Source organism: Felis catus, chromosome D3 (assembly GCF_018350175.1).
Source record: "Felis catus isolate Fca126 chromosome D3, F.catus_Fca126_mat1.0, whole genome shotgun sequence".
Lineage (NCBI taxonomy): Eukaryota > Metazoa > Chordata > Mammalia > Carnivora > Felidae > Felis > Felis catus.
Window position 1 is genome coordinate 20,269,499 of NC_058379.1, and position 17,253 is coordinate 20,286,751.

The window sequence follows — 17,253 nt, forward strand, 5'->3', positions numbered from 1 at the left end:
GGTCTGTTGTCAACAGCAATAAAAAACAAAGCCTCCGTTGTCGTGATGGTGGGGCCAAAAGTGAGCAGACATGGAGATTAAAAGAACACCTGACTGGGGCGCCTGGGTGGCTCAGTCGGTTAAGCCTCCGACTTCAGCTCAGGTCACGATCTCGCGGTCGGTGAGTTCGAGCCCCGCGTCGGGCTCTGGGCTGATGGCTCAGAGCCTGGGGCCTGCTTCCGGTTCTGTGTCTCCCTCTCTCTCTGCCCCTCCCCCGTTCATGCTCTGTCTCTCTCTGTCTCAAAAATAAATAAACGTTAAAAAAAAAATTAAAAAAAAAAAAGAACACCTGACTGAAGAATGAATGGGTTAAATAGGAAATTAAAAGAATAAATTAAAAAAAAATACATGGAAGCAAATGAAAATGAAAACACAACAGTCCAAAACCTTTGGGATGGAGCAAAGGCAGTCCTAAGAGGGAAGTATATTGCAATACAGGTCTTCCTCAGGAAGCAAGAAGAGTTGCAAATATACAAAGTAACCTTACACCTTAAGGAGCTAGAAAAATGAACAACAAATGAAGCCTAAAGCCAGCGAAGAAAAATAATAAATATTAGAGCAGAAAAATATGATCTAGAAACAAGCTAACAAAAAAAAGTAGAGTAGATCAATGAAACTAAGAGCTGGTTCTTTGAAAGAATTAATAAAACTGAGAGGCCTCTAGCCACACTTACCAAAAAGAAAAGAGAAATGACTCAAATAAATAAAATCACAAATGAAAGAGGAGAGATCACAACCAATACCACATAAGTACAAACAATTATTAAGAGAACATTATGAAAAATTATATGCCAACAAACTGAGCAATATGGAGAAATGGACAATTTCCTAGAAACATGCAAACTACAAAAACAGGAAGAAGTAGATAATTAGAACAGACCTATATCCAGCAAAGAAATTTAATCAGTAATCAAAATCTCCCAACAAACAAAAGTCCAGGGCCAGAAAGCTTCCCAGGGGAATTCTTCCAGACATTTAAAGAAGAGTTAATACATATTTTTCTCAAACTGTTCCAGAAAATAGAAATGGAAGGAGAACTTGATACTCCTTCCACAAGGCCAGCATTACATTGATTCCAAAACCAGAGAAAGACCCCACTAAAAAGGGGAATTACAGGCCAATATCCCTGATTAACATGGCTACAAAATTTCTCAAGAAGATACTAGCAAACCAAATCAAACAGTACATTAAAAAAATTATTCACCACGACCAAGTGAGATTTATTCGTAGGTTCCAGAAGTGGTTCAATATTCACAAATCAATCAACATGAGACACCACCTTAATAAATGGAAGGGTAAGAACCATATGATCCTCTCAATAGGTGCAGAAAAAATATTTGACAAAATACACCATCTGTTCTTGATAAAATCCTCGTCGAAGTTGATGGAACATACCTTGGCATCATAAAGGCCGTATGCGAAAGGGATTGTGAAAAAAAAAATTAAGTACATTAATGTATGACAAAGACTGAGCTTTTAAACACAGTGAACAACAGTCAGGTGTGCCAGACATGGGTTGCCATGCTAAAACTGGTAAAGTGAAGGTGGTACCCTATCATGTCTCTTGCACTCAAGCCCTGTTTCAATTAGGAGTCCAACAAATTCTTGAACAGACACTTAATGTGATGTGTACATACCAATTCAGTATAAATGGAAATCTAGCTAACATTTGAGGGGACAGCTAAGGACATCAGGTATCCTTTAGAATTCCAGAGGAAGTATGGAATGACCCACAAAATATCCCTTGTGCAACAGAGGAGCCATTTTGGAAAGCACCCATTCTAATGAGGGGACAGAAACATGCTGGGTGGTTTCTAGGATAGGGGTTCAGGCATCTGAGCAGAGGGGGTTCAGACATCTAACTGAGCTCAATGTGTGTCATATTCCTGGATGAAATCTCTTGGATATGGGGTCAAGGATGAGGAACTCTAGACAGAAAAATAATGTCTTTTGGTCATCATTCCCTAGGCAATATCATCTGATGTTTTTTCAGATGCTTTTGCTTCAACACAAGAATAACCCTGCAAGGAGGGCCATTTTGATTATAGCAGGTGGAGTAGAGAATAAGTCAATGACAATTTACATGACCTAAGTATAAGCTTGTCTGCACTGGTGTGGGAGATGGGATGGAGGCATTTAAAGTGAGGATTCTCCTGACAGTTATGGAAATTGCACTGAGTAGGCATTTCCTTGTGCCTCTGTTCTTTGTGGAGGAGTTGGAAAGAACTACCTTCTGGAGCTGTAACATACAGGCAAAGAGGAAACTGTGACTGTCCCCAGACAATTCAACAGAGAGTATTTCTATTGATCACAGGGACTTGGACATTCTTCATCCTGCCCCTTAGTGCATATTGAGAAGATCTCCCCTCGGAACTGTGTGTCATCTTGAAATACAGCCTCTTCATCCACAAAAGGATTTTTGACCTCGTGTGTTTCCTGAAGACATGGGTTTAGGGCAAAGACTCTAATCAGGGCTGACTACTCTTTGCCAGATGGTAATGGAAATGCCCACTCAGAAAATGGACATATTTCTGTAGAGTGTGAATGTTCTTATGAAACTATTTTAGTGTCCCTGTTCATCCCCTATGAAGGACATTTAAAGAACACAAGAAAAGTGATGCCCTGGCAAGAGATAGAAAGAAATAACTGGTGGATATGGGATTGAGGGAAAGAGAATGTGTAGTAGGAGGAAGTGATAGCTAGCTGTTTTATTTGAAATGATTGTTCATGTGTGTTTTGAGCATGTATGTACTATATTACTCCAGAATGAATCTAGATAATAATGTCTATTCCTCATATAGTAATAAAATGGTAACCTGTTAATGACATTCTCATAAATCCATCATTTAGTTCTGGGGTTGAGTGAGTGGTCTTATAGATTGGGTCCTTGCCTCCTGAGAGCACTAGAAAGGTTTCCTGGGAACAGTTGGAGCCACCTTTTCTTCTGCCCCATGCTCTATTAGTACAAAGAGCAAACTCAGGTCCCCATGGTGCAGGAAACACTATATTTTTTAATTATTCTGGGTTCTTTTGACCACACAATAAGGCATAATATTCAAATAAGTGGCAAGAGTATCTCCAATGACCATTTGAACATAATATGATTAATGACCAATAAAGCTAAAGCAAATAAACCAAAAATACACAAATATCAATCCCTAAATCCTTATCATTCAGGTTTAATGAAACAAGATAGTTCCATAACTATAGAAAGTGAGTGGAAAAAGAAAGATAAAATTACCAGAACAGATGCAATGTAAAATGAGTGGCACTTAACTCAGGTATTCTATGGACTCATGAATGTTCTTGCCCTAAGGTGCTGATTCCCTATTTGCATTGACCAGAAAAACACTAGTAGATACTCTGATTATAGAAAAACCTGGTTATTTCACATTGACTCTATTAAAAGTAACAATTCTCTCATCTTTTTATAAAAATATTGAACCCTAGAGACAACACTAGAGGCTTTTCCTATACCTCGAGACTCATATACACAAGATACAAAGGGCTTTGTAGCTCTAGAAATTTCATATTGGAAGCAATCCTGTTCACTCAACATCTAGCTTCTATATTTCTTGGTAATGGTTCCTACTCTAAACATAATAACTACCTTCTCCAGAAGAAATGGTGGTCTCACCTTAAAAGGAGACACACTAGGGGCGCCTGGGTGGCTCAGTCGGTTGAGCGACCGACTTCAGCTCAGGTCATGACCTCAAGGTTTGTAAGTTCGAGCCCTGCGTCGGGCTCTGTGCTGACAGCTCAGAGCCTGGAGCCTGCTTTGGATTCTGTGTCTCCCTCTCTCTCTGCCCCTCCCCCACTTGTGCTCTGTCTCTCTCAAAAATAAATTTAAAAATGTAATAAAAAAAAAAAAGGAGTCACGCTAGTAGAGGCAATGCCTTCCTATGCATTAGCAGATACTTTATAAAAAGGACACTGATGCTATTTGAGTCAGGAAGAATTTCTCATAACAGTTGCTTTAGAAACTCACAAGACAATGGCCCCTTCGGAGGGGCCTAATTCCTACAGAATTTCCACATGAGGACACATACCCTAAAGTCAAGCACAGCCTCTGATCGCCTTACACAAACATGAAGCTGTGATTCAGGAAGTTATTCTGTGCCTCTATTAGCACATGCCACATTGCAGAGTACTTTAACCCACTGCTAGTAATCAAGGTGTGTTGCTCTTCCAGTCTAGATGACTTAAGTATGAAGGGACTGATCATTTATCAGGGAAAGAGAGACAGTACTGAAACAGATTTTGAAAATAATTCATAGAAGAACATTATGGGAGAGAGAGACTAGGATCTATGCTAAACTGAACATCCATCCCCATTTGCCCATGAATGAGGTCATTGCCAGGATGTGGCACTTCTAGTGCTTAACATGGAAAGTTCTGCTCAACCGGGAAGAGACTTGGTCCTGACCAAGGTTCTGGAGACCATGCTCAGGTTCATTCAATGCATGAAGAATTCTTGGCCATCATTTTTGTATATGTGTTGTTTTGCAATTTTTATCATTGACATTTCACCCAGAAATTGGGTTTATAACCCATGGAAATCAGATGTTTTGGGGACCTCTGTGACATGGGGACATACATACTAGATAACTCTTCTTGTGGAACAAAGGAGCCATTTTGGAAAGAGCCTACCCTGGGGGCAGACAGTCCACAATGCAGGGCTGCTGCCAGGACAGGGGCTCATTGATTTCAGGGGAGGGAAGATTCTATCTGTCACAGAGTCTCAAATCATATTCTCTCCTGTTCAGATTCCTTGGATGTGGAGTTAAAGATGAAGGGACATTGGGGAAGAAAACCCTTCCCTTTATCTTCATTCCCTCAGCTGTGTCTTAGATCTTTTCTCAGGTGGTATTACTTCAGTCACTGACATGCTGAAGAATGGCTCACCAAGGAGGCTCATGTTGGCTAGGGCAAGGTAGAAACAACTGAAAAATGTCTTATATTTCAATCCTTATATGTGAGTTATCCATACAATGGGATATATTTTGGTAGTAAAAGTAACTAAATACTAGTACATGCTACAACATGGATGCACCTTGAAAACATCATTCCGAGTGAAAAAAGTCATTCCCAAAAGATGTCCTATTGTGCAATTCCATTTATATGAAATGTTCAAACTGGGGATGCTATGGGGACAGAGTGTAGATCATTGATTACCAGAGGCTGAGCAAATTGGTGGGAAATGGAAGATGAATGCCAATAGTTACAGTGTTTCTTTTTAGGACAATAGAAATGTGATAGCAGTGATGTTTTCTCAATTTGGAGAATATACTAAGAGCCATTGTTTGAAACTTGTGAGTTGTATGCTGTCTAAATATAACTGAAAAAAACCCTTACTGCACCCCCCCCCCCAGGTAAACCAAAAAAGAGAAAGTTGGAAACTGGATTTAATAAGACAACATCAATTCTGGAAAACTGAATTCAAGCGAGGCTGCACTGCTGTGTGAGATGGAGTCATTTAAAGTGAGGATTCCCTCAGAATTGCAGGAAGTGCACTGCACAGGCACTTCCTGGTCCTTAGTTCCCGCCATTGCAGAGTTGGAAAGAATCACTTTCTAGGACCATATCAAAGAAGCAAATAGGCTCTGTCATTTCCCAGACAATTTGGCAGAATGTGTTTCATTTTACTTTATCTTGAGAAGGAAGAGGAACAGAGACCTGAATTCTCAAGACCATGCTGCATGAAGTCCCCTCTGCACAGGGTTGGAAGCACCTTCAGAGCAAGGAGGGAGCCTGTGAGTACAGAGAAGGTTTTGGTCTCACTTCCCCATAAACTTGAACCACTGTGGAGAGTATTACTACTAGCATATGAGCAACAGTAATAATCAGCCTCATCTTCAGCCTGGAGCCCAGAGATGGTCAAGGAGGCCGTGTTGCCAGACTTGGAGCCAGAGAAGCGATCAGGGATCCCTGAAGGCCGGGAATTTACATTATAAATCAGGAGTTTGGGGGATGTGCCTTCGAGCTGTTGGTACCAGGAGATGTCACTATATCTCCCAATGTCATTGCTGCTGCCAGCACAGGAGATGGTGACTGTGCGTCCCAGATCCCCGGACAGTGAGGGAGGCTGATTCAGGGCAGACTGGGCCCAGGACCCTGAAAAGAGAAAGAACATATTCCAGTGAGTTCAGTGCTGGGGGCCCAAATGAGTCTGAAGAGCAGACAAAGATCAGTCCAGATGTCCCTGTGGACTCTTCCTTGAAGGCCGCACCTGTGTCCTGAGTGAGGAGGCTGAGGAGGACCAGAGCCCAGGCCATGGTGCAGATGCCCCAACAGCACTGCCTTCTGAGACCCCAACCCTGGGCCTGGCTCCCCAAGACCTCTCTTATCCCCTTCCCCTTGCTCAGAGGAGGGAGGGGCCTCTATGCAAATGTGCTTCCTGCACCTGCCTCTCCTCAACCCTCTGACCTGGCTCTTTATTCTAGATACTTTTGCATCCCTGGGCAGCAGACCTTACTCAGAACTTAAAATCTTTAACATATTATCAGTCAGGTCATACTGAGCTCATGACAGTGCCCTGGAAATAGATCCAACCCATAGATATCCTTACATTTCCTGTGATGAGAATCTGGTGGTTCCTAAGTAAGGAATCGCAGGGCTTCTCCTCCAGATGTGTGACTCAGCTGTGGGGCCAGGATGACAAGCCGGCTGAATGAGATCCAACTGCTCCGTTTCCTGGGCCTAAAGGTGGAGTTGGGGGCCATGATTCCCCCTTTTTATGCCCTCAGGATGGGTCCTCATGCATCACTCCATCCTATGTCTCTGTGGTGGTTTGAGACTGAGGCTGTGGCTGAAACCTGGGTTGTTTTTCAGCACTTTGAGAAGATGATATTGGGGAGGACAACACTTTGAGGCCTCAGAGGGGCTCAGTGGGAAGGAACTCTTTACATTTCATATGGACAGCTTAAATCACAGAAAATCCCTTCTCTAAATCCAGGCCCTCGCTGCCCCCCGAAGGTGCATTGCAGGCACCAGGGAAGGGAAGGCAGCTGGAAATCCCTCCTCTCCTCCCACTGTGGTCTTCCCTCCCCCATCCAACTCAGTACCACACCCCCTGATCCTTTCTATTCCCTGGTAGCACATTTCCTTTGGTCCAGGAACTTTCTCCAGAATGGAATGTGCCATCTGCCACACCAGGTGGCCCACCGCTCACCTCACGACTATTCAGCATGTCCCACCACAGCTTTGGCTTAGAAGTCTTGCTTGTGAGGCATCTCTGGGCTCAGGGAGGAGTCAACATTAGATGTTAAATAAACAAACCCCAGTAGAAAGGCTGAGTGAGAAAAATGAGAACAGGTAAAGATAGATTGGCTTCTCAAAATGTAGGGGAAAAAAATACTGTCTAAAGAAGAGAAAGCTCTGTAGGATTGAAAGCCACCTAATGGAAAGCAGAAGGTGAATTCTACTGTTTGAGGATATGGGAAAAGGGAATGGGGTCAGGTTTGGCCTGAGGGCCCAGCTCCAGGGATCTCTCCTCAGGGCACGTTTTAGTGTCACAGGGAATATGGGACTTTCTTCCTAATGTCCTCTTTGTGCACATTGAGAAAGCCCCATTCCAAGATATGCACCTTCCTGAGGTAAAGTTTCTTCCATAGACAGAGAGTTGCTTAATCTAGTAGTGCTTTCTAGAAAAGAATCAGTTTGGGGTAAAAACTCTAAGCAAAACTGACTAAAACTCATGTATAAACTATGGAAAATCCTCACCTCAATTCTCTTTTCATTTAGAAAACACTCACCCTCTTCACAAGGCTTTCAGTCATGATGTGATCTATCTGCTGTCCCCACAGCTTCCCATGCATCTCCCTGCTCTGAGTCTCCAGTCAACCATTGCCCAGCCCACTAGATTTCTTTCCGTTTTTCATTGGCCATAGTCCCTCTACCTCAGCACCTTTACACAGGCTACTCCTCTGCCTGAAATGCCCATATCTTTATACCTCACATGTCTGGATCTTTCTGAGGACACAGAAATGTGCCCCAACAGCCCAGTTAGTAATCCTATTCGTGGAATGAATTAAGTGGGGAAGTTGAGCTAAGGTATTTGCCCAAAGAGTTTCCAGCTGCATTCAGGCAAGTTACAAAAAAATATTCCCAGCCAGGTCTGAGGAGAAGGCCACAAAATAGAACTGTAGTTTTGTTATATGTCACCCTGGCAAATGCCACACTTGGTGTTGTGCTTTTACTCTCTTGGTTTCTCTCTGCAGTCACCCATGGCTTGGAGGAAGGGAGGGGCAGAGGACCTGCTCTTTCCCATGTTACCCCTTCCCGGAAAACACAATTCTGGCTGCACAGAAGGCTGAAGACTTATTCATCCCTGCTTTGAATGAAGAGGATGAGCAAAGGCTTCCAGTCGAACTGAGCTCTAGTAGCCCCTTTTCCAGAAACCAAAACCTGGCTGGGAACATGGCATTCCCTTTCCACCTCTCCTTAGGGTGGGTGCTCACACCTCTCTCTGTCCCCAGCCTCTGCAGTGGCCTGAGATTGGGTCTGGGACTAAGTTTTAGGGGTGTTTACTGTATTGTGCAGAGAAGGGACAAGAGACTTAAGAGTTTTCCCCCTTAGGAGGAAAGGGGAGAAAGAAGCTGAGGCCTGGAGAAACCTCAGCAGGACTTTGGGGATGGGGTTTGGTGGGGGGATGTCATTGCAGTCCCCAAATCTAGGCTCTTGCTGCCCCCTGGTGGCTTAGCTGAGACAGCCCAAAACCAAGAATAAGGAGGAGACTAGGGAATCGGCTTCTCCTCCCTTCCACCCTTTCTCCCTCTCCTTCCAAAATGGAATTTGCTCCCCACCCACCACTCCTGATGTCTGTGTAATGCACTCTATGCTCCATGGATAAGTTCCTGACGCTCCATCTAGAGTAGAATCTGTCACCTGACACACTCCCAGCTCAGGACCACTAGCTTCCCCAGGGACCCTTGTCAATGGATCACTACCTGGGAGGTAGGTCTCTATTCAGAGTAAGAGGAATGTGGAATAAAAATTGAAGCCAATCCTGGCAGTAGACATGCAAGAGAGAAATGGGACAAAGAGAAAACATTTTGGAGTTTTTAAATGTCTGACATAAAACTCAAGAGGGGAGAAACTGAGGAGGTTCTAGGAACCCTGGAAAAGATTTTGTGTTCTCAGCAGGTGAGGAGGAGTTGGACAGGGCTCAAAGGAGCCTCAGCCTGAGGGTCTAGCTCTAAGCACCTCCTGTCAGAGGGGAGTCCTGTCTGGGAAATCTCGGACTCTAGTTCCACCCATGAAGAGATGTGTGAGTTTTTTTTAACACAAAGTTGTATGTAGGGAATTGAGAGCTAAACTGTGGCTCTAGAGATATCAGGTATAATCATTTACAAGTCCTGTAATTGTTATCACATTTGGGGAAAGGTCCTATACAAATATGGTTAAATTAGGATCTTAAGATGGGAAGAGTATCCTGGATTGAGATAAGAAGAGGGCCTGGATATATATCACAAGTGTTCGTATGAGAAATACACAGGGAGATTATACACATACACACACACACACACACACACGCACATGTACGCACACACGTGTGCACACACACACACACACACACACACACAAACACGCACCGGAGATGACCATATGAAGGAGAAGGCAGAAATTGGAGTGATGGAGCCACAAGCCAAGGAATTATGGCCACCACCAGCAATAGGAAAAGGCAAGGAATGGATCTACTTAGAACCTCTGGAAGAAGTTTGGCCCCCACTAACACGTTGATGTTGGCCCAGTGTTGGTGATTTCTGACCTCTGGCCTCCTGAACTGTGAGGGAATAAATTTCTTTCGATTATTGCTGTCCAGTCTGTGATTTGTCACAGCTGCCACAGGAAACTCATACATAAAGTCAGTACTCTACTCTGGAATGACTGGACATTGCAGATCTGGCTTCCTAAGGAGTTTGTTACTAGAGTTAGAACTCTCAGCCTCCCAGTCTCCTAGCTCCCCTTCCTTACTTGCTCTGATCACAGGGTGGGTGGTACATTTTTGGTGGTCCATCTGTCTTGCCCTGAGGGGCTCTGTACTCTTGACCATTTCCAACACCCATGAAGCTCAGGCATCCTTGCTGGTACCTCTCTCTTCGCCACTCACTTGACTTCTACGTTTAAGCCTCACCAACAGGCTTCTATCACTTCCAGGTCCTGCCATCTCTATTGCTACCACAGAACCCCCTTCTTCCCTGCCTCCCCAACCTGGCCCTAGCTTAGAGGAGAGCCACCCACTGAACTCTTTGATGATCCTGGTGCTTCTCTGCCAGCACATTCCTCATTGCTCAAGTAAATGCTGTGTCTGCCAGGCCCTCCTGAGAATCATCTACCCTGGGGAGCTGTCCAGCCTTACCTGGTAGAGCCACTCCTGCCAAATGCTTCTGAAGCCATCATTTTCTCAGTCTTTCTAAGGATCATCGTCCTGGCGGTGAGCTTGCAGATTGTCTCAACATCCTTGGCAGTTAAGAGTGCTTCTAATAAGGCTTCTAATAATAAACTCCCTTCATCCAAACTGAGTTTCTGCCTCTTGATCCTGCACCCTCACATTCCAGCCCTGTGCATATCTTCCAGTTCCTACCGTATATAATTGATTGGTTGTGCAGCTCCTATGCCCCTGTACACCCTCTTGTCCTGGTTTTGTGCTGACATAATCCTACTTATTGGCCCACAGGCCTGCATGACAGGAAGGGATGGATCCACCCCCCCCCCCGGGGGGGTGGTGAATATTATTTCAGAGCACAAGCTTCTGTACCATCTCCAAGCAATGGCAGGGTAGGGATGAGCCCTAAATTAAGAGGGGGTCACTTCTGTCAGCTTGTATATCTCAGGGGAATTATTGACTCAAGACTTTTGGGTGCTTGGATCCACATGGCTCCTTCTTGTGGCTCAGGACCTGTAGTTATCCATTCAGGGCCCTGACTGGCATATAGCAAAGCTGCCTGGTGGAGAGATCACTGCTTTCTGGAGGTCTGCTACTCTGAGGACTGAGTTCTGGGCCTCAGCTCTCCCCGACCTCTGCACAGGTAGGATGCCTTTTTCAACTAATAAGGAGGACTTTTGGCTTTCACTCGAGGCCTGTCCTTGCTGATTTGTACTCCCAGCCTTTTACGTTTTGCAAATTATCAATTGCACTTAGCAAGACTCTTATAACAGTGAAAGCAGTAGGGTTGTCCCCACACTCTTCAAAAGTACCCGTTTCCTTGTATTTCTCAATTGCCTGACACGTGGCCCTGCTTTTGCATATTGTCTTACAGGTAAACCACCTCTGTTCCCCTCCAGTAAAAATTTAAACAATCACATTGCTCTATGTTCTCCTATCCCTAATCCCCTAGTTGGAGTCTTCATTGCTCCAGAATCTTATTTCTGTGTCTCCTTTCTCAGACATACCTGCCCCTAGAGTAGCCCAGACTGTCCTAGTTTTAGGCCTGACTGCTCCCTGTCCTGAAATACCCATAAGTCTCAGGTAAACCAGGCTAATTAGTCACCCTCATGATGCCACCTGTCGTGGGCCGGGTCTTCCTGGACACCGATGCTGAGGTGGAAGTGAGCACATAGAAGAATGCTGTTGGTGTCACCCCTGTCCCATGCAAAGGAAGAGAAGAAGAAGGATCAGGGAATGAGCCCCCGTGGTGTGACACTTCAGCCCCTCCCGGGGCACTCTCCCAGTCAGAGACGGACATGCAGAAGACAAAAGGAGGACAGTGCCTGAGAAGAATAAAGGGGAGAGAGAGCAGGAGTCAGCAGGGAGAGCCTACAGACAGCAGTGGAGATGTATCACCTGAGAAGAGAGAAGGGTGCAGAAGGAGAATTAGAGAGTAAGAGCCTCCAAACTCAGAGCAGCAGTGAGAAAATCTCAACCTGCCCACTGGGGAGCTCCAGAGCAGAAGTAAGCATAGAGAAATCCCAGTTTTGAGAATTGGCGAGGCCTTTCACATTGACATGCTCAGTCAATGGCCTGAATGGCCCAGGAAGCACATTCCTTAACTAGAAAGCTAAGGCAGATCCTGAAGATACCTGTACTGACATCCTGGAGGCAGGTTTCCTTAGGCAGGCAGATCTGAAAGGCTCATCTGTGGTTGCCCTACTTGGGCTATGGTGCAGTCTTAGCCAACTCCAGGGGCATTTCTGGAGCTGAGACAGCCCTTCGGTGTTCCCATATTACAGCAGGACAGCCTAGACTGTATACTGGTGCATCCAACAATCACTACATGCAGGCTGCTCCGGAGAGGGACATGACTTTGAGAGGGCAAATCCCTCCTGGGAGAGAAGTTTCAGGAGAACACTGGAAGGTGAGGACTCTGTCCCTCCAGCATCAGGGATGACATGACTTTCATGGAATCTGGACCACTCATCATAGCATCCGCTTCATTGGCCCAGCAGCATATGGTCATTTTCAATTCTCTCAGTCAACAAGCTCCTATAAAGGCTAGGAATGAGAAGTCCTATGGAGCAGGGAACACACAGAACATTTCCACTATAACATACTACACATTTAAAAACTTCAAGCATGTGAACCCCTTGGTCAACTTGGGAAGAGTCTCAGGAATTGGGGGCAGGGGGAAGAGCCTTCAAAACTCATGTATCTGTTGCTATAGGCATGTTTAGAAATCAGTATATCCTCAGAAGTTGAATAACAATAAAATGCCTGTGCATAAATAACAGGGTCAGAGACCTGCCACCAGACTGGAAGTTGTGCTGGATGGGGTATCAATCCCCATTGTCTGGGGTCCACAAGGCAGAGGTCCCATGGAGGTCAGTAGAAGGTACTGGATGCTTCCTGTAAGAAGTAAGCAGAGGGTTTCTCTTTAGTGATATATTACTGGTGGATTTTCAGGCACTCCAAGATACAGGAATCACTATCTTATTTAATTCGTTCAAGAATAATTTGCCCACACAATCAATCACGATGCAAACATAAGAAGTACAATGGTTTCAAATTAAGAAATAAAATAATTTGAATTAGACATGATTTATAACCTATAAAAACAAAGTGAATTTCCTGGATAACATTAAAAACTAATTCACCGTACACCTGAGTTTTATCAGTGGGAGGGCATAAACACAAAGGAAGCTTGTACAGTACAAATTAAAAGGGCACAATAGTTGGAGAAGATCTCAAAACGTATGATATGCAGAGGTATCACATTCTTACCATCACTATAACAATCCATCATAAACTTAGGGGCTTAAAATAATAGAAAATTATTTTCTTACACTTCTGGGAGCCCAGATTCCAAAATGAGGCTGACAGGACTGAAATCAAAGAGTCAGATGGGCTGGCTCCTTCTGGAGTTTCCAGGGGAGCATCGGATTCCTCGCTCTTCCAGCTACTAGAAGCCAACAGAATTCCACATAGCTGGTAGCTATGTGATGTTAGTTGCTGCTCTGTGGTCACCACGCTTTCTCCTTTTCTGTCCTCAGGTCTGCCCCTGAAGTCTGCCTTCCTCTTAGAAGGACACTCGTGATTACATTCTGGAGCACCAGATAATCCAAGATAACGTGCCTTGACTTTCTGTTAGTCAGGGTTCTCCAGAGGAGCAGAACCAATAGGAGATACATAGGTCCACATACATATATGATTATGTGATTCTGGAGGTTGGGAAGTTCCACAAGCTGCAAGCTTGGAGACCCAGGGAAGCTGTCGGTGTGATTCAGTCTGAGGCTGAAGATCAGAGAACCAGAAATGCCGATGTTGCAAATCCCAGTCCGAGAACAGAAAAAGATGGTGTAAGATGTTCCAGCTCAATAGTGAGACAGGAAAAAATAAAAGTCAAGTTCCTCCTTCCTCGGCCTTTTGTTCTATTCAGGCCCTCAATGGATTGGAAGGTGCCCACCCATATGGGGGAGAGCATCCCACTTTGCTGAGTCCACCAGTTCAAATGCTAATCCCTGGAATTCATCTGGAGACACCCTCACAGACATACCAGAAAATCATGTTTAATTTGGTCTCCCCATGGCCAGTGAGGTCAGCATGTAAAATGAACCGACACAGTCCCTACATCAAGATCCTTAATCACATCTGCAAAGTGCCTTTTACCGTAGAGGTAACATTCACAACTTCCAAAGGTTAGAACTGGATATCTTTGGGAGCTAGTACTCAGGCCACCACACCTACTGAGGTGCACGTGCAGGAAACACTCTGAGGGGCTGTTCTCAATCTGTTTTGCACAGTCTTGCCCTAATATATCCCAGAAACGGGAGCTCTCTGCAACCAATGTTTAAAAGTTACTATTAAACGGCCTGTCGTTTTCTTTAGCTAATTCCAATACTCAGGGAAACCTGGGAGGCTATTTGTACTGTTTGAGCCTCCACAAAGGGAGAACTCCAGGGAAAGAAAAGTTCCAGAAATAACCACTGTCCTGTTCGCAGTCGGGCTTGTAGTGCTCTTGTTATTACCTAAGCTATGAGCCACCCAGGCACCCCACTTGCTATTGCTTCCATTCAAAGAAGTATTAACAGGACGTTTTCCTTACACAATTAAAGAAATTTTAGGAAGTCGCCTATGCATTCTCACACTTGTCCCCAGCAAGTTTATTTTTTAAGGATTCCATCCCTCCCATCGCAGGCATGGAGGGGTTACCAGTGTGAAGTCCCCAGGACATCCTGGGCAGTGCCTCTCAACCTCCTGCTCCTTCCTCCTTTGATGTCTGCAAAGATGCCAGGCCCAGCCCCTGGCCAGAGTTACAGAAACAAAGGACAAAATGACCAGGATGTGATGCCACCAGGGAGAGGAGAGGCCTCTCCCGTCAGTCCCTGTGAAGTGGCTGCCTCTCCGGGACGAGAAAATAAGAAGCATGAAGCACCACTGGAGGCCCAGATCTGTTCGCAAGTTCCCTAGTGGACTGAGCAAACATTCATGATACACGGGGATGTGCTTATTTCTTTTCTTTCATCTAGCAGGATAACTGGAATCAGGCCAGGAGGAGAGTGGCACACCAGACAAACCCACCAGCTTTTTTTTTTTTCCACAGATGGGACAAAAGAACCAATTGGGAAATATTTCACTGAAATGAAAAGGCCGATGCATGTGCAAAGCTTGGTACAGGGACAGTGGGTTGGGGTCTGTGGGAAGGCAATTCTGTACAGAGCCTGTCCCTCTGGACAGGTCTGTCCCTCTAATTCTCCCCCATTTCTGTCCCAGGAAGTACTGTTGGAGTGTCAGGTCAAAGGAGAGACCCTAAAGGAAGGGTCTCATCTGTCCCCACTTCTCTTTATTCCTTCTGCAAATCTTGAAGGCTTTCTTGTTACCAGGGCTTTGGCAATGGACTTGCAGAAGAATGACCCCAATAAAGGGCTATTGAATGCAAGGGTGTCGCCTATGATATGGACCAGTTGGTTTAGGGGGAATTTAACCATCAGTTTGTGCTTGGAGCATCTTGAATGCACCAGACAAGACTCTTTGGGTCCCCTGCTCCTGACTTCCATGCATCGGATGGCAGCCATATTCTGGGCCCTGTTACTCAGCAGAGATGGTCTTATTTTCCCAGAGACCTGTGACCCAGAGAGGATTCCTTGTGTCCTTCATTAAGAGCCAGAAGAAGAATTCAGAGAGAAACCCAGCCACAGAAGCAGAAATGTCCCTGTACAGAAAGAAGCAGGGATAAGAGTAAGGAAGAGTCCCATGAGCTCAGAGCAGAGTTTGCTCTCACTTCCCTGGTGGGCTAAGTACCAGCGCTCAAATATGACACACAGTCATAATCTGCCTTGTCCTCAGGGTGGAGCTTGGAGATGGTAGGGAAGCTGGGCTGCTGGATCTCGAGCCAGAGAAATGGTACGAGATTCCAGAAGGCTAAGAACCGACAGTATCAATTGGAGTTTAGAGGCAGTGCCTGGGCCTCATTGGTGCCAGGACACCTCGTGATATCCCCAGCTCACTGCTGCTTCCAGAGCTTCTGTCCCAGAGCCCTGGATGCTGAGGAACATTGAGTCAGGGCAAACCGAGCCCTAAACTTGAAAACAAAAGCAAAGATAGTTGGTAAGTTTAGGACCAATGCCCTAATTGAGCAAGAATAAGTTCACCCAAAATCAACAATGGAGTATTTCATTTAGAGCCCACCTCCTGAGCCCACAGCTGGGCAGGGCGGCCCTGGGTGGGGTTGTTTATCCCACCAGGCTGCTCCGTTTTGGAATGGAGACTGGAGAGTGGGTTTCATGCCTATCTGCTCACCGAGCCTTGACCATTTTCACTGCCCTATCTGGTTCCAGACCCTGAGTCTGGGGCCCTCCAAAATGTTGTGCTTCCTGGGACCCTCGCCAGGAAGGTATGGTTGAAAGATCTGTTTCAGAATAGATCTGAGGCAGAGTCCCAAGGGAGATAGAGCTGCTGAGCAGAGGTTACTCAAGGGAGAAGAGCTGAAACCACAGGACTCCAGAACTATAAGTCCAAGTTCATTCAGGGATTCCACAACAGTCCAAACAAACGTTCATGGTATGTATCTACATAGTAAGTCATTCCTTCATCTCTTCCTGTCATTGAAATCTCAGGAGCAGTTTAGAGCACCAGTGAGCCTAACCTTCACCCTCCCTAGGAGACCGGGCAGAGCCCTGGATGGTGGTGAGGGACCCTGGTGCCCAAACAAGGGCTCCTTGCTGTGTCCCTGATTGTGGCTGCATTTGCCATACAGAGGTAAACACACTGCTTACCGTGGCTTCTCCTAGGCCACAGTCCTAGCAACACTACCACCCTCTCCCCTACCCTTGGAAACGGATTGTGTCGGACTCATCCCTGTCTTACCTGCTGTGATGCACATAATAAATAGATGCCCAGGGGCTCAATCTCCAATATGGTGGCCACTAGCCACACGTGGTTATTAAGCACTTGAAATATATCTAGTGACCCTGTGGAATTGAATTTTTAATTTAACTCAATCTAAATTTAAATTTAAAATATGACCATTCGGTTATCGTTTGGAGCAACTTGAGTATGTGAATGAATCTACTTTTTCAACCAAATTTTATGAAATCTAAATACAGATCAAGCATTACTGATGAAAATTTAGCCATGAACTGAGATTGCAATGAACTGAGAAAGATTTAGAAGACTTAGTACCAAAAGAATGAAGGTAAAATACCACAGTAATGATGTTTAAAATATTGACTATATGTTGAAATAGTAATATTTTGAATTCATCGTAACCCAATATGTGTTCTACATTTAATAATAAAATATATTATTGAAATTAAAAAAGAAATTCTTGCCAGAGTCCT

At 45.0% G+C, this 17,253-nt stretch overlaps 3 protein-coding genes, 1 long non-coding RNA gene and 2 gene segments (V, D, J or C); 1 reads left to right on the plus strand and 5 right to left on the minus strand.

Moving 5' to 3' along the window:
* LOC101099449 overlaps nt 1–6,393 on the minus strand; it is a 328,726-nt gene extending 322,333 nt beyond the window's left edge. The window contains 2 exon segments of the V gene segment in view: nt 5,850–6,153; nt 6,269–6,393. Of these exon segments, the coding sequence occupies nt 5,850–6,153; nt 6,269–6,314 (350 nt within the window).
* Nucleotides 1–17,253, minus strand: part of LOC123381268 (immunoglobulin lambda-1 light chain-like) — a 670,720-nt gene that overhangs the window by 312,814 nt on the left and 340,653 nt on the right. The window lies entirely within an intron of this gene.
* LOC105260055 (immunoglobulin lambda-1 light chain-like) overlaps nt 1–17,253 on the minus strand; it is a 512,144-nt gene that overhangs the window by 304,294 nt on the left and 190,597 nt on the right. The gene's annotated exons all lie outside the window — the stretch shown is intronic.
* Nucleotides 1–17,253, minus strand: part of LOC109497182 (immunoglobulin lambda-1 light chain) — a 638,912-nt gene that overhangs the window by 286,276 nt on the left and 335,383 nt on the right. The gene's annotated exons all lie outside the window — the stretch shown is intronic.
* Nucleotides 1–17,253, minus strand: part of LOC109496970 — a 927,213-nt gene that overhangs the window by 273,413 nt on the left and 636,547 nt on the right.
* Nucleotides 1–17,253, plus strand: part of LOC109493267 — a 222,712-nt gene that overhangs the window by 205,074 nt on the left and 385 nt on the right. The window contains exons 6-8 of one of the 5 annotated variants that reach the window (XR_006588099.1): nt 5,412–5,792; nt 8,259–8,486; nt 13,468–15,353. This is a non-coding gene — a long non-coding RNA (uncharacterized LOC109493267). Of the gene's footprint in view, nt 1–5,411; nt 8,487–13,467; nt 16,475–17,253 lie in introns of those variants that run through there. The other 4 variants (XR_006588101.1, XR_006588100.1, XR_006588102.1 and 1 more) reach the window with 4 other exon arrangements.